General features: G+C 32.4%; 1 protein-coding gene across 5 annotated transcripts in view; it reads right to left on the bottom strand.

Moving 5' to 3' along the window:
- The window catches only part of LOC127703812 (neurofibromin-like), a 97071-nt gene that overhangs the window by 43889 nt on the left and 36878 nt on the right, over positions 1 to 16304 (bottom strand). For 4 of the 5 annotated variants that reach the window (XM_052207883.1, XM_052207884.1, XM_052207885.1 and 1 more), the window contains 7 exons: positions 14290 to 14501; positions 13012 to 13095; positions 12232 to 12413; positions 11416 to 11508; positions 9721 to 9857; positions 4805 to 4979; positions 1684 to 1830 (listed from right to left, as the gene is read on the bottom strand). In XM_052207883.1, the coding sequence (XP_052063843.1) occupies positions 1684 to 1830; positions 4805 to 4979; positions 9721 to 9857; positions 11416 to 11508; positions 12232 to 12413; positions 13012 to 13095; positions 14290 to 14501 (1030 nt within the window). Of the gene's footprint in view, positions 1 to 1665; positions 1831 to 4804; positions 4980 to 9720; positions 9858 to 11415; positions 11509 to 12231; positions 12414 to 13011; positions 13096 to 14289; positions 14502 to 16304 lie in introns of all 5 variants that reach the window. The other variant, XM_052207882.1, reaches the window with a different exon arrangement.

Raw genomic sequence — 16304 nt, 5'->3', positions numbered from 1 at the left:
AATCAATGTGTGGTTTGTTTGATCTCATTTCTTAATACGTCCAAATTCAATTATTATGTCATATGTTCTTGCTTTCCTGTAAATTTCCCATAGTGACATCACGAAAAAAGGCAACGATGTCAAATAGAAAGAACACATCTTTTCGCAAATCATTGGATAAGAAGGATGAAGTTTGTCTACATATCATAACACATGAGATATAGTGGTGGAATCTGTTTCTCTAATATTTTAAGATGATTTCTAAACAAGTTTATCCTTCCCCTTCAAAGATTTGCAGAAAGTTGTGTTCTTTATATGTGATGACATCAGGCATGGTCACCTTTTTCATGATTCACAATAGGAAATTCAGAAGAAATCAAGAAAATTTGTGGTCATAATTGAAATTTCGGCCAATTATTTGCAGAGAACAAAGTTTTCTCTAGAAAGGAGAAATATTTTTCTCACAAAGATCGAGACATGTGAAGATAGCATGGAAATTAGAGAAATATTGTATCACACTTGATTCAGTGGTAGAATCCATATTTAACACTCTAACATGAAAGTCTTATCTAAAGAAAAAGCATTCATGTCTTTTTTTACCATAACTGCAGTTATACAGTTAGATTAACTAAAGTTTATCTATTGATCAAATACATCAAAAAGGCTACATATTATACATCTCAGACCAAGAAAGTTTGAAATTCATGTATCATGAACCAAAAGTGTATATTACTTTTCAGAATTACTGCATAACTCATGATTTAAAATTGATCCAATTGAACAATCGGAAGCACAAAATGTAAAAAGAAGGGTAATCCCAATTATATCTTTTCAGACACTAAATCTTTCCTAATTAGGAAATTCATTCAAATGAACCAAAAAATAAATATCATCATATAAAATTAAGGAGATGTAGTTTGAATGCCAATAAGACAACTATCCACCAAAGTTCTATGTCATAGTCATATGACAAGATATATATATCATATAAATATATTAAGTTATTGCCTCTATTTGGAAAGAAATGAATACACTATTTATAAGACTATTGATGGATTTTCAAAGAAAAGGGAGTTTTGCAGCTACAATTTGAGTGAAGAACAGCCCTGAGATGAGATGTAGCTGAGAAACATCCTTGCGTTTGAAAGATGATTGTTTATCGCTATTTTCCTATGCAATGTCAATGACGTAGGCTTATGACTTCATACATTCTCTTTCTACTCAATGGAAAAAAGTCACGTTATACATTCTTTTTCTACTTGACTGAAAAAAAAAACTCTTAGCACTCAAGTGGCTTGAAATGAAAAATTATCATACAGAAAAATCAAAGACAAATTTGAGAAAAATAGTGACATACATGTAATAGGTTTATACTATAAAATTCATTTCTATTGTATAGCTAGATATATATATATACTAAGTAACCATTGTCAAATCTCACCATTGTTATAAATGTCAAAATAGATAAATCATAAATTTCGGGGAAATTAAATATAAACTTTTGTTGTATATATTTAAGTTTCCACACATTGTCAAGGAGACTTTGACGAAATATCCAATGGAAAATACCAAAATCTGATACAACTTTTTACAGAAAAAATAATGAGTTTTGGCAATGAATTTCTATACATACGTACAACACCAGTCTACACACAACATCTATAAAAATCAGAAAAAAACATTTGCCTTTTTTCTCCTGTATACCTGCTACTGGATAAATAATCGCCAATTTTTTCTTGATTATTCCAGAGCAGGCGGTGAAGAGCAAGAACATTGGCATCATTGATGAAAGAGAGGCTGTGGTTACCAGTATCTGGAATGTCACAGTCTGATGCTATCTCTGTGAAAAATCTACAAAAGAAGACAATCAGAATATATTGGCTGATTTTATTAACAACTCAATTCCAATTTCTAGCACATCATAAATTTCTTGAACATTTAAATTCCTGTAATGCAAATTTTGTCTTTTGAGGCATTTAAAACATCCAGAATATTCCTATTAGTAGAAACAAGAATGTGTCCTTAGAACACAGATGCCCCACTCGCACTATCATTTTCTATGTTCAGTGGACCGTGAAATTGGGGTCAAAATTCTAATTTGGCATTAAATTTGAAAGATCATATCATAGGGAACATGTGTACTAAGTTTCAAGTTGATTGGACTTCAACTTCAAAAACTATTTGACCAAAAACTTTAACATGAAGCGAGACAAACGGATGGACAGACGAAAGGACGCACAGACCGAAAAACATAATGCCCCTAGGTGGGGCATAAAAATTTCTTTTCCCAGTTGACAGAAGTTGAACTTCTCTAATTTTTACAAGACTTTGATTGCCTGCTTTAAATATGTATTTTTACAAAGAACCAACTTTTTTAATGAACACTAAACAATAATTGTGTTTTAAAGAGGTAAATGAGTGGTATTATTCCACTGTATTTACAGCTCTTCTATAAAAGCATGCAAAGCAAACCTTTGATCAACTTGCTTGCTATGTTTGCTTGGATGTCTGCAAACAATAGGTAGGCTGAGTTTCAGTCTGTTTTATATATACTGGGATTTGATTGGACAATAAAAATTGACATGCAATAAAGTTAATGTTTATTGTCTAATCAAATTCCATTATATAGTAAACAGACTGAAACAGACTACCTACCTTTTGTTTACAAACATCCAAACAAACATAGCAAGCAAGTTGATCAAAGGTTTGCTTTGCATGCTTTTATAGAAGAGCTGTATCTCTTTCAGCACTATGACCTGGTTTACCAGGAAATCAATTTTACTTCCATAAACACTATAGCCCGCTATACTGGGCTGCACATGCTACTATTTTTAATCCGAGATTTCCATTGGTCTGTTGTTGGGAAAACCCCTCTAAAGTCATATACATTCATTCGAGTTTCTCTGGCTTTTTCCATACTTTTAATGGAAAATAAAGTAAACATTGGTCTATTATTAGCGATGAAAAAATTTTGGAAATTTTGTACACAAAATGGTGGATAGCAATAGTGAAAACGAACTGTCAGGAGACGAAATTATTGATTATGTCGACCAATTCGACTTAACAAATGTTAATCAAGCCGACAGAAATGAATAAGAAAGGCAATGGAGAAATATAGTAGGGGACAGTGATGATGAAGATGACGTTTGAGGAGTTTGAAGACGCGGACATGTTGACAAAAATTTTGACACATGGAGAAAGACAGAAACTCAAGAAACATTCGTGAATTTAGGGAACGTGGGCCCAGTTAGAAATTTTGACACTTCAGCATCTGCCCTGAACTATTTTCAATGTTTTATACTGAAGAATTCTTCACTTCTATCATCAATTTAACTAATTTGAACGCCACCCGAAAATCATACATGAAAGTTTACACATTAACCTGTGCTAACGAAGTACAAATACTTTGTCAATTGAGACAATATCACATTTTTTTTATTAATAATCATAAACTATCATATCAATATAAATTCAAACAAAATAAAAGTGATGTCATAGTTAAAATACCAGTTTATCAAAATTACCTGATTTACCTGTATTTTTACCTGTATCTCACCTGTATATCACCATAAGTCACAATAAGACAAACAGGTACAGCAAGTACAAAGTATGCTGATTATTTTGATATCTCACATGATGGAATTGGACGACTGAGTACAAATATACATCAGTTTAAAAGTACCCACCCTAAATAAATGAAAAGTCTCAAAGTTACTTAGTGTTGAAGGTATAACACATTGAAAGTTATGCAGTGTTGAAAGAGTTAAATATTGATAGCGAAATCAACATTTGATTGGTTTAGACGATCCCATGTGACATTGAACAAAACTTCATATTCCCCTCTGAGTATCATATTCCCCTCTGAAATGGGTAATTTAAACTCTGTATTGATATTATTCACCTCTTTTTACTTGTCTTAGGAAAAAAGTGATTGTGTCATAAATGTACATAAATTTCTAATGAGATTTCAGAAAATAACCATATAACAATGAAACAGTACAAGTCAGCAGTGTTCTCCCCAGGGCCTTTTACCATCATGGTAATGAGATGCTATATTGCTTGAATGTGATGCTATCTGAGATTATTATGTTATAGATTGAGTTATGGATGTGATCCTATAATTTCTAGAATTAAGATGGTATTTTAGAATTCCCTGTTTACCAGGATGCTATATGAAATTTGTGGGGAGAACACTGGTTAGTTCTATGAGGGTTCTGCTTTTGTTTGATTCTAATTTATACATGTGGATACACATCTTAATCATCTGTGCCCCATAACTTTTTTCAATAACTATAAAAGTATGCATTTTCACCTTAAACTCTTTCAAGTCAACTTCCTAGCCATTTACTTACTGCAATTGTCTTACTTTTTGATAAATTCATATAAGAGAATGTCCATGATTGACACATTTGCAACAATATATGCAATATTTTACAACTAATGAAAGTAAACAGCTTGGGAAAATATATTAGTTTACAGTACATCATACATGCCAACTTTTCAAAATCTCCATGGGGAATATTAAGCGCAAGAGGAACGTATGCTTCTGTTTTATTGTCATAAGTGTTTTTAATCTTCTGCTATATTGTTTGAATGAGTATGTATGTGCTTAAATACTCTTTTAACTCATTTGAATGCCTGTTTTGAGGTGTTCAGTTTATAAAATAAAGAATTTCAAAATTCAGGTCAACACCCCTCATGGGGGATATCCCCATAAATCGGGATAGTTGGCAGGTCTGGACATAAATACATGTATCTGATTTTGCAGTCACTATGTGTCATAGACAAGATTTTCTATGCAAGACAAAAAAGTAAAATTATTCACCTTCTCCCAGCTTCAAAGTTTGTTTTGAGGAAGTCATTGAACGTCCTCATGTGTGTTTCCTTGGTAAACAGGAGATGGTTGGCAATGTTCTGCATGATCTTACACATCAACGTCAATCCACGTTTCACTTTGGTTGATGGCTCCTCATCGATTATACCAGATTCGTATGGCGACACTAAAAATAGCATGCTACATGTATACTACAATCTAAACATAAACCATCTGAAGATGCATACAAAATATTCTTTATCAACAAATTTTATTTAGAAAGCTGTGATTTTGCCATAAGAATGGGAAAAAATTGTTCTATTTCACAGAGAAAAAAAACCTTTTTTGATCGATAATAGATAGCGGACTATCAATTTGGACTCTGCAATACAAGTGACATAGAAATAATATGTAATTTACTCCCTTTATCAAAGTGGTATGTGCGATCTAATTCTGTAACTTTACATTTCTTTCAATTTCCAATCCCAGCAACTCTCCCCGTACAAATTCATTAAATCATTTAAGCTGTAATCTACCTTTTCACAATGCCATGAAGTTTGCCAATTTTAATTGCTTATTTATATGAGAAACATGTTGAAATGAGTATTTCTGTAAAATCGTTTAAAATTGTTTATTTATATGTTAAATATATGGCACAGACAATGCTCATGAGTGTCTTTGCTATTCAAAACTAATTCCACTTTTCCTCATAAAAATGACAAAATGACATTTAAGCATAGCGCCAAAATAACAAATATTTATTTGTCACCTTCACCATTTTCATGATAAATTTATTATTTCATCTTTTTTCCTCTTTTAAAAAATATTTTTTTACTATCAATAAATGGTTAGAATAAATATGCATATACATAATTAATGGTATAGTATTAATCATGCCTCTATAAATATGGAAAATTCTGCAATCCCAAAGCTCACATTTTTATTTTATATATTAGGGTATTTTCGTCATGCTTAATATTGTTTTTAGTGTTTGTCCATGTATTTGTACAGATGACATTATTCTCCGTTAATGCTAAACATCAAGATTTAGGCTAAGATATATATATTAATGAGCAAAACTATTTATTTTGCAGCAACATACAGTTCAGGGACAAAACATTGCATTCCATGGCAAAACACAATCCAATTCATAATATCTATATAGACGAAACGCGCGTCTGGCGTATTAAATTATAAGCCTGGTACCTTTGATAACTATTTACACCACTGGGTTGATGCCACTGCTGGTGGATGTTATTGTCCCCGAGGGTACCACCAGCCCAGTAGTCAGCACTTCGGTGTTGGCATGAATATCAATTATATGGTCATTTTTATAAATTTCCTGTTTACAAAATTATGAATTTTTCGAATTACTAAGGATTTTCTTATCCCAGGCATAGATTACCTTAGCCGTATTTGGCATAACTTTTTGGAATTTTGGGTCCTCAATGCTCTTCAACTTTTTTCTTCTTTGGCTTTATAACTATTTTGATCTGAGCGTCACTGATGAGTCTTATATAGACGAAACGCGCGTCTGGCATATTAAATTATAAGCCTGGTACCTTTGATAACTATATTTTTTATAGATATAAGAAGATGTGGTATGAGTGCCAATGAGACAACTCTCCATCCAAGACACAATTTGTAAAAGTAAACCATTATACATGTTAATGAAAAACTACCTTCCTAGTCAAAATTGCACACCATACATACATATATCAGTTTGTTTGTTTGGTTTTTTTTTATATGGGCGACCTTAGCTATATCATGGTGACCTTGGTTATATCATGGTTGCTAGTTTTTATTAATGGAGGAAGTCTGAATACCTGGAGAGAACCACCAACCTTGAGCAGGAAAACTGACAATTTTCGTCAATAAAATTTGGAGTCGAACACCCCTCTCCACCAGTGTGGTTCAAACTCAGAGTTGAAAAGCTAGTGATCACAGATGTACGCACGAGACCACTTGACCGCTTAGGCCCCTATACATATATCATTATGAGTGTATATTTTGTTACATGTGTCCTTATATTTATATGCGTCATATTTTTTAAATTGAATCCATAATTTTACAATTTTATGATTACTGCAGCAAAATATAAAAAAACACAGATAAGTAATAATATAACATGTAAAGATTATTAAAAAAATAATAATAAAATGTTTTTCAAAAAAAACTATTGAACATATTTCAATTGTTTAAGAGAAAAAAAATTTACAACATTTAGTGCTGACAGAAACATCTCAATGAATAGAAAAGAGTAGAAATTATGGAATGGTGTGCTAAGCAAAATATTTTGCAATAAAATTTTATGAACTTTAAGTTTCTCCTTAAGCCCCCTCCCCTCCCATACGAAAATCCTATACCCCAGAAAAATAATCTCTATCAAATTAAAACATACAGGCAATATATTTTGTTTGTTAATTTCCAGTTTCAAAACTTATGTTTACTAAGGTTGCAACGCCCTTCAGGCAAAGCTGACCTTAGATGTTTTTCAGCTATTCTTATTTTTAAGTCCTCAAATGTTTCATATTTTTGGCTTTCAGGACTTTTGATCATAAGCAAACATAAAGAAGGTTAGCTCAAAATATGTGTCATTCCCATGGAAACTATTTCTTTTATATTTCACCACATATTTTTATCACAGAATTAGTTTATTGACACCCATCACCAACACTGTGTTTCTATGACAACATACAATGTAAACCTCCATATGAACTGCCATATTAAAATATCTTTCCCTTTTGATTTTTTAATCTGTTCCTCAAATTACAACAATATTGCTTTATATTGAATTTTATGCTGAAGAATCTACTCTCACAATGGAAAATAAATGTACAAACTCTAATATCTTACTTTACGAGAATTGATAAATGTATGAAATCAAATGTTGTCATGATTTTTTTTTCTTTAAATAAAGTATTGCTCACATTCCAGTTCTAAAATTAAGACTTAGTTTTGAATCATTATGTATTGATAATGCTAAATAAAGGCTGTTGGGCAAACTGTAGTATAGGGTCATTGAATGAACATTGGTGAATATGATCCTGAGTAGATTTTTATATTGAACAAGCTTGCAATTGCAATATATATATTCTATGAGGGATGAAATTTACCATTATTCATGCAATAACCGTTTTATTGTAGAGTGAAGCTTTAATATTTGTTTAAAACATATTTTGTCACTGATGATGTCACTAATTTGAATCTTTTTTTGCACTAATGCAATAAGTTATATTATTGCATGTTTATTTTTGTTTACATTCTGTAATAACTTAATTTTGGATGAAACACATCTTCTGATTGGCTGAAAGTTTTATGTCTATCAGCTCATAGACATAATGTGGTCATGTGACTGTGACATCATCAATGTTTTTTCATGATTTACTTCTTAAAAATGGAATTTAGAATTAAATTATAAGGACTGACTGTAATACTTTTTCTGTCTATATGTTGTGGCTATTCAATAAACTAACCTATTTTCATTGATAATGGACATAATCAACTTTCTTTTGGCCCTCTCTAGCCAACTTCTTGTTATTAACTTAATTTTTCCCTAATTTTCTAACTTTGCTGAATATATTTGTGCTACTCTCTACAAGTGTTACAATAAATAAATGAGGGTAGGAATGCTCTTTACCGTCAGGCATCAAACAGTAATTTTCGGCTACTGTTAGCATCAAATTGGTTAAAATTTAATCGTGATTCGTCAAAATATCCTTATCATTATTTGTCAAAAGTCTCAAATAACAAGCATTCTGAGAGTTGTGCATGGCAATACATAGTCCCCTACTGGTTGAAAATTCATTGTACTGGAACACAATGCTAACTTGATCTATAACTTGTCATGGTGTATATAACAAATATCAAGTCAATATCTTCAGGCATGAATGGATGGACAGACCGACAGACAGACGGATGGACGGAGTGCAAACCAAAAGTCCCCTTCGACTTCGTCTGGAGGGGAATAATTAACCATTACCGTTATTTTTGGAAAGAATTTAATGGGAGTCGTTAAAATCAGTCAATTAATTTTACCGTCATAAAGTGTTCATTTTATCGTCATGCACAAAAAATAACTGTTAACGTCATTTGGCCAGATTTTTTACCGTTGTTCGTCATGAAGGTACCCCCATTACGACCCTCATAAATCCCTTGTGAAAATTAGTTGGTTAGACCTTTCCACTCACCTTTTCTCATGGAATACAACAATAGTTTAAAAGTATTTCAAATCTATCATAAGAAACGAAAAAGTTAAAATACTATAGGATAAATTAGGTATCTTAAGCTAAAATCTGAAATTAGTTTAATTAGTCTTTTTAGAAGTTAACTTTTGTGTTAAATCGCATACGAGTAAAAATCAAAACTACAAACTCAACCAAAATTTCATCAATTCCTAAAACAAACCAAAATAATCTTTTAGTAGAAAAATATATCATCTAAAACTTCAACAGAATAACACCCCAACTTGATCAATTACAACAAAAAAGCTTTTCTCAGGTTCATTTGTGAGATTTGGTAATGAAAAAATACTGAATCGCAACAATGTAAGAAAACTTTGTAAAAAAAAAAAAGCAAAGACAAAATAGAAACAAAATTAAATTCTTGAAGGTAATGACCTTGAAAAAGGCCATAGGCCAAATCATTAACTTTGAGCTACTTACTGTAATTTGGAGAATAAACTCTGATTGGAACATAAGTGAGTTTTAAATTAAGAAAACAGACGTTATTTGCAAACGAAAAATTATTCATAAATGATAAATTTAACGAAAATAAAATAGAATAATGAAAAATAAATATAATGGCCAAATATTCTGCTACTAATTTATAGCTAAGTATTCAAATGAATATATCTCACAAAAAAATCTTCAAAATGGAGGTTTACATTGCATAACACCACCACATCTATTAATAGGAATCTTTGTTACCTATAGCAGGGTTGATGAATCGTAAAAATATAACCGTTCCTATGACGGTCCACACGGCTTCAGCGCTACTTTGCTGAAATCGCTGAACCACGACTTGGTATAAACAGTGGCACATACTCCGTAGTTTTGATGGAAACCTGTCAGTAGAAGGTTAAAGGTCAATGCAGGGTTAGCATACGACAAGCTCTAGATACAAGTGGCCATGCCAGTACTGAAAGGTCAAAGGTAAAAGTGTTACAAGCAGACCTTCATTTTGTTGATGGTTCATCAGTTTATTTGAATTCAGGACTTTCTATCAAAAGCAGGGTATCATAAAAATCCTATTTTTTGCCTTGTTATATCAATTAAGCTTTTCCTAATTAAAATATTTACACTATTAATTTATTAACTTTTGACTATCTTGCTTTTAACTTAAACAATTATGAAATCTGTAACTACTGTTATTTTTTTATTATTACCAACATACAGATTTCAAAATATAGGTCAAGGTAACCAATGGAAATCAAACAATTTAATGAGTGCCAATTTTGAACTTATTGGTTGCTGACAGTGGCCATATCATTGACAGTATACATCATTTCTCTTTAAATTTCAAATCTTTTACAGAGTAAGTTTTTATTGAAATCATAATTGTTCGAATAAATTTACTAATTAATAAAATGTTATTATTGCTGATTTGGACTTTAATCTCTTCAAAGTAGCAATCAATTTTGGTAAAATTGTCCTTAAAAATAAGATGAAACCTGTCTTAACCAACCCCCATCCAGGCTGGAGATTTCTTTCCCTATTAGACATTTTCTAGGTATGAATATTTATGGGACGTTCTGATATGAAAGTTCAGTTAATGGGTGCTTCACTGTAAAACATACAACCATTACAAGTTTTTTGGTATGCTCTGATTACTGAGTTCAGTCAATGGATATTTTACTATAATACATTCATTACAAGTTAATACAAGTCATTATAAACATTCCCAAAGCCATGAAATGTAGACCCATTATCAAAAACAGTTTTTTTTTGTCAATGCGACTGAAGAACGATCAACAAAATTCAGGATATGATAAGAAAGATTCTGCAATAGAAAAAAATCTGCATGTTACCTAAAGCTGGGTTGAAAAACCTCAGAAATATAACAGTTCCTGTGGCATGAATGCTGTGTACTTGTGGGAACCTCATAGATATCACTTCGTAAGTACAGTGACACATAATACGTAATTTTGGCGGGAAAAAACTGAAAATTATTATTCAAATAAGAAATAAACTAAACAAAAAGTGGTCCATTACAGGCATCTGAAAAAACTAAAATATCAGTCAACAATTGTATTTACTAAGAATATACATGAAGGTTTAAAATGCTTTAGTAATTATACATGTATATGTGTCAGTTTCTGAATTCTACAGCATAATTCAACTAATTTATAACCATATATACTATATCAGATACTGACAATTTTAAGGTTTTAATATATCTTCTTAAATTGAAATAAAGAAGAAAAATTTTTTGTTTGTTTTTTTATATTCAAAATGCAATAAATTTTATATTTAACGAAGTAATATAAAGATAAAGTGTTTTCTTCTATTGTATAACTGAAAGCAAATGTTTACTGGATAGAAGAATGAAAACTATATAATTACATACGTAGATGAAGAGTCTATTACATAATAATATTTCATGCTAAACATTGAAGTACGTACGATTGAGCCGATTCCACAATGGCATTGAATACTTTCTGTGTGATCAGCATGAGATGTCTTTTATTGTCTTCTAATTTTTCTCCTTCCTCTATTCTGAAAAAAACCCAATATAAACACTGTTAACTTTTTGAAAAGGGTAATTTCTGAGAAATCAGGTTTTCTCATAAACAAAACTCCCATTAGATATCACATGTACATTTATCAGTAAATTAATATAAGAGATGCATTAGGCCCTTTTGTGGTTTAAATCTCCAATGGAGATTTTAAGAAGTAAGAAGGTATAAAAATTGTCTGCAAATGCTTCATTCCCTACCTTGTTTCTACATTGCAACATATGCAAGTTATTTGTAGGTGCTTACATGATAAATTAACTGTCAAAATATTTAAACCCAAGATATATGAATACAACCAAACCTGCTATAAAGGTCACCTCTATTAAGCAAAAACCTCTCTGTCAGGACAACCTCATCTGGTCATTCTGTGCTAATATCTATATATTTTGAACCTCATTTCAAAGGTCACTTCTCATAAAAGGTTAGTTTTCTCTGTTCCCAATGTTGACCTTTGTAAACAGGTTTGACTGCGCTAATATCTATACATTTTGAACCTCATTTCATAGGTCACTTCCTTAAAAGGTTATTTTTCTCTGGTAACAATGTTGACCTTTGTATATAGGTTTGACTGTGCAAATACCTATACATTTCAAACTTCATTTTAAAGGTCACCTCTCCTATGTGGTCAGTTTTCTCGAGTTCTGATGGTGAATTATGTAAACAGATTTGACTATATTCCCTATGTTTTTTAATAGATAAGTACCTTTTAGGATCTATTTCATATGATTCCTTTTGTTCTTTCTCCATGACAACCATTTCCATAATCAATGGATACAGTAAATCTCGTAAGTACTGCTGGCCATAAAATCTGAAACAATATGCCATGATCTTACTGGCCAAACTGTTACCCCTGAATAATGTCTGCATACAGTCAGCTATTTCTACCTAAAAATGAAAAATAAAATAATGCTACAACTACTAGACTTGAGCATATTTATAACAGCAGAAAACTATTAGAAAACGGCCTCCTAAAATTACTCTATATATCCAGAATAAAAGATTGATTGATTGATTGATTGGTGTTTAATGCCACTTTCAACTCTATTGTGCTATTTCGTGGCAGTCAGTTTTTATTGGTGGAGGAAGCCGGAGTCTCCAGAGAGAACCACCGACATTATGTACGAAAACTGACAATCCCAGTCAATTAAGATTGGAGTTGAGTGCACCTGCCCCTGTTAGATTTGAACTCACAACCTCAGTGTTGACAGGCTAGTGATACAGTAGTTCGACTACTTAGACCACTCGGCCACCAAGGCCCCCAGAATAAAAGAGCATTTTCAACTAAAATATTTTTCTATATACTAATCTGTATTTGTGACTAAATACATTCTCTTACCCTTTCGGAATAATATTTTCCAATAAACATCTAAAACATCATAAAAATGTAATTTTTAAACAAAGCCTACAAACTGGGATGACCATATGCACTTTTCCATCTTTTATTGATGTAAAAAAATGCTTCAAATAATTTTTTTTTACAAACCTCTTTGGAGAACATGTTCCACAAAAGCTGGTACAACAGGTGCTTGGCATCAAATAAATTAACAAATACTCTGGCAAGCTCATCCTGTAATAAAAATATATCAGAAATTGCAGTTTGGTCATTTCTTTAAAGATGTTTCTGATGCACATTTTCCACTTTTCCTCAATATTTTGAAATCACTTCATAGGCTATGCATTCAAAATTTTGCATGGGTATCTCTGTAGTTCTTAATAAGTTTTCAAAACTTGCATTTCAAATACACATCTGCTAAAGACTGTTTCATTCAAACATTCATAGTATCCCATGAAGGCACTTTGAAATGAGGCAGCTATGTATAGAGGCAATCTAAAATTTCACTGTATCTATATGACACCCTCCCACAGTTGAGATTTCAAATTGCCCAACTTGGGTCCCATGTACGTTTCAATGGAAACACCCTAAAATAGTTTCAAAGTTTTGTTATGCCTACAATTTCTTTCATACTGCTTAATATGTGTAGTTTCTTTTTCATATAAAATCATGCCACAGGACCCCTAGGCTTGCTGCAATATGTCTTTAACATGCAAACTTTGCCAATTACTGTAAATTCAGAAATTATTGCGATCATTTAGTATTGCGAATTCTGAAGTATGAACAAAAATACAAGATTAATTATTGGGATTTAGGAAAATATTCATATAGCTATATGTATCAGATATCAGAATGTAAGTTCTTATTATTGCAATACTCAACCAGTCACTTTTTTCCCATTAATAAAAATCCTTGCAATAATTTCTGAAGTTACAATACATAAGAAATTAGTTCATCCCTATCTAAAATGAACCACTACTCTCATGGCTTGCATATAGACTATCAATTTAAGACAAATCTATATAAACTGTCTCAGTGGTTTTGTGGTAGCGTGTTCACCTCAAGTACGGGAAGTCGTGGGTTCGAACCCTGGCAGTGTCAAACCAAAGACTTTCAAAATTGGTATTTGCTGCTACTCCGCCAAGCACGCAGCATTAAGGAGTAAGAGCAAAGACTGGTCGGCTCGGAGTCAGAATAATGTGAAAAGGTAAGGTGACATGTCTTCCTACGGACTGTTACCTTGTGAGCTGTCACGTTAAAAATCCAGCTCAGCATGGCGGTCTAGTACAAATATATATATGTATATTCATATAACATTAACATGTTCTGGTCCTGAATATGCATATTAATTTGACGCTGGACTTTCAGCAGCCATCCATCATCATCATCAAATCTTTAATTATGTAATATCAATAAACAATTACTTACCATTTGCTGAGTAGGTACAACAGTAGCCAATGCCATGGCGATGGGTAGCTCCCCTTTATCACCTATCATGGTTACCAGTTCAACCAGTCTTTCAAATCTGTCTGCCAGAGCTGTCTCAGCTAATGTTTCAAACTCTGTTCCCTGTTGTAAAATCTTGGTCAACACTTCCATGAAAGCTGCTCTGGTCTGAGGATCTTTGTGGTACCCCAAGGCTGTCAATAGGATATATAAAAATAAGAAGATGTGGTATGATTGCCAATGAGACAACTCTCTGCAAGAGACCAAATGACACAGAAATTAACAGCTATCGGTCACCTTACGGCCTTCAACAATGAGCAAAACCCTTACCGCATAGTCAGCTATAAAAGGCCCCGAAATGACAAATGTAAAACAATTCAACGAGATGTTTGTAAGATTTTTTCACTTAAATCAAATGAATAAGGCCACACCAATATAAAACTTGTTGACAATAGTCATTTGTTTTAACTGTCAAATAATTGTAGGGACAAAGAAGTCTTTAGCTAAAAGAAAACAAAGATTTAAAGGTTGCACTTCTGTAAATATAGACAATGCAATTTCCCATAGGAACTCCTGTTACAGCTAAAACTGTGCCACTTTTACTATGAAGTTTCGTAAAAAATATTGTAGAACGAAAAGTTTATATGCACTACATTTTTTTTTAAAGGTCAAAACATAGGGGTGTGCGGCATATTTTCAATATTTATATGCCCCAAACTTCTAAGAGTTTAAACTTATACTAAAATTCCGTACTACCCCTCACTTCACTTGGGTCTTCCTCAGAATTCAATTTGGTCGCTATCCATGTTTATTTATACTGGTAACATTCCCAAGTTATGTCTCTATGAGATGCAACATAGAGATCATATCTGGGAACCCAGTACGTAAACAAAACAAAATATCAATGAATATTATATATCTACCCAAAAGAGGCGTGGTTTGTGAAACAGCTGTATTAACACAGTGCAGGTCAAAACATGTGGCAAGATTATATTAGCTTTCACTAAATCTTAATTAGAATGTTTTGCTATGTAAGGCTTAATTTAAAATTTTGTTTGTTTGCAGTTTACCGACCGACCTTCAAAAATCTGCCCGACTGTGAACATTTTATTGCTTTTAATTTGAAGAAATTTTTTTTAATACTTCTATTGACTCGATCGTTCAGTTTTTCTTCCCTTCCTGTCAAGCGTTCATCGGACCCTTTAATGGTAAAGCACATGGAGATTGTTTACAGTTATCCACGAAGTCATGGAGGAGTACTTTATTCTGTCGTCTTCTGTCAATTTTAAGACAAATAATACACAGAAAAGTTTCATAGTAAACTGTTTATACTGATTCAGGCAGAATTGCACACGGAATGCTGTCTTCGATGATATCATTGACGATGATGCAGCGGATATTCATAAAACCAACACTATAACCGTTTCTGTCTCAAACAAATCGGATACGGAATCTTTTGAGACTGACTTTATGGAACCAATATCAGTGGTTCAACAATTCGACAGCAGCCTGAAGTATGCCATAGTTTCTTTAAATGGTGGTGAAGACGACAAAGATGAAACCACTCCTCCGTGACTTCATGGATACCTGTAAATACGCCTGTACGGTGGAAGGACGCATTTGAAATGTTAAAACAATAAGAAGCCTAACAAACTTCACAAAGATGTAGAGAAAATGAATGGTTGGCTTGAGAAATAAATATATTCTCTCTGTATCAAATCTATCTTCGATTGCAATGAGTATGCTCCTTTAGGATAAGGGGGGCTGTCCCACTCATTGCAATTATTCTCTCTTTTACAATATTAAATATACCCAAACTGTGTGGCCTGTGTGAATTGAATTGAAATATGTCCTTAGCTAGGAGCTATGCTGCCATTTTTTTCATGCAGTCAAAACATTTCAGTACAGACCATTTACTTTTAAAGGGGTGCTATGGATTTCACCCCAAAGCTAGTCTTAAGATTTTTGTTTGTTTTAATTAAAGCCTGGCATCAACA

The sequence above is a fragment of the Mytilus californianus genome, unplaced genomic scaffold (genome assembly GCF_021869535.1).
Source record: "Mytilus californianus isolate M0D057914Y unplaced genomic scaffold, xbMytCali1.0.p SCAF_51, whole genome shotgun sequence".
Classification (NCBI taxonomy): Eukaryota; Metazoa; Mollusca; class Bivalvia; order Mytilida; family Mytilidae; genus Mytilus; species Mytilus californianus.
This window is presented reverse-complemented; position numbering and strand designations above follow the sequence as displayed.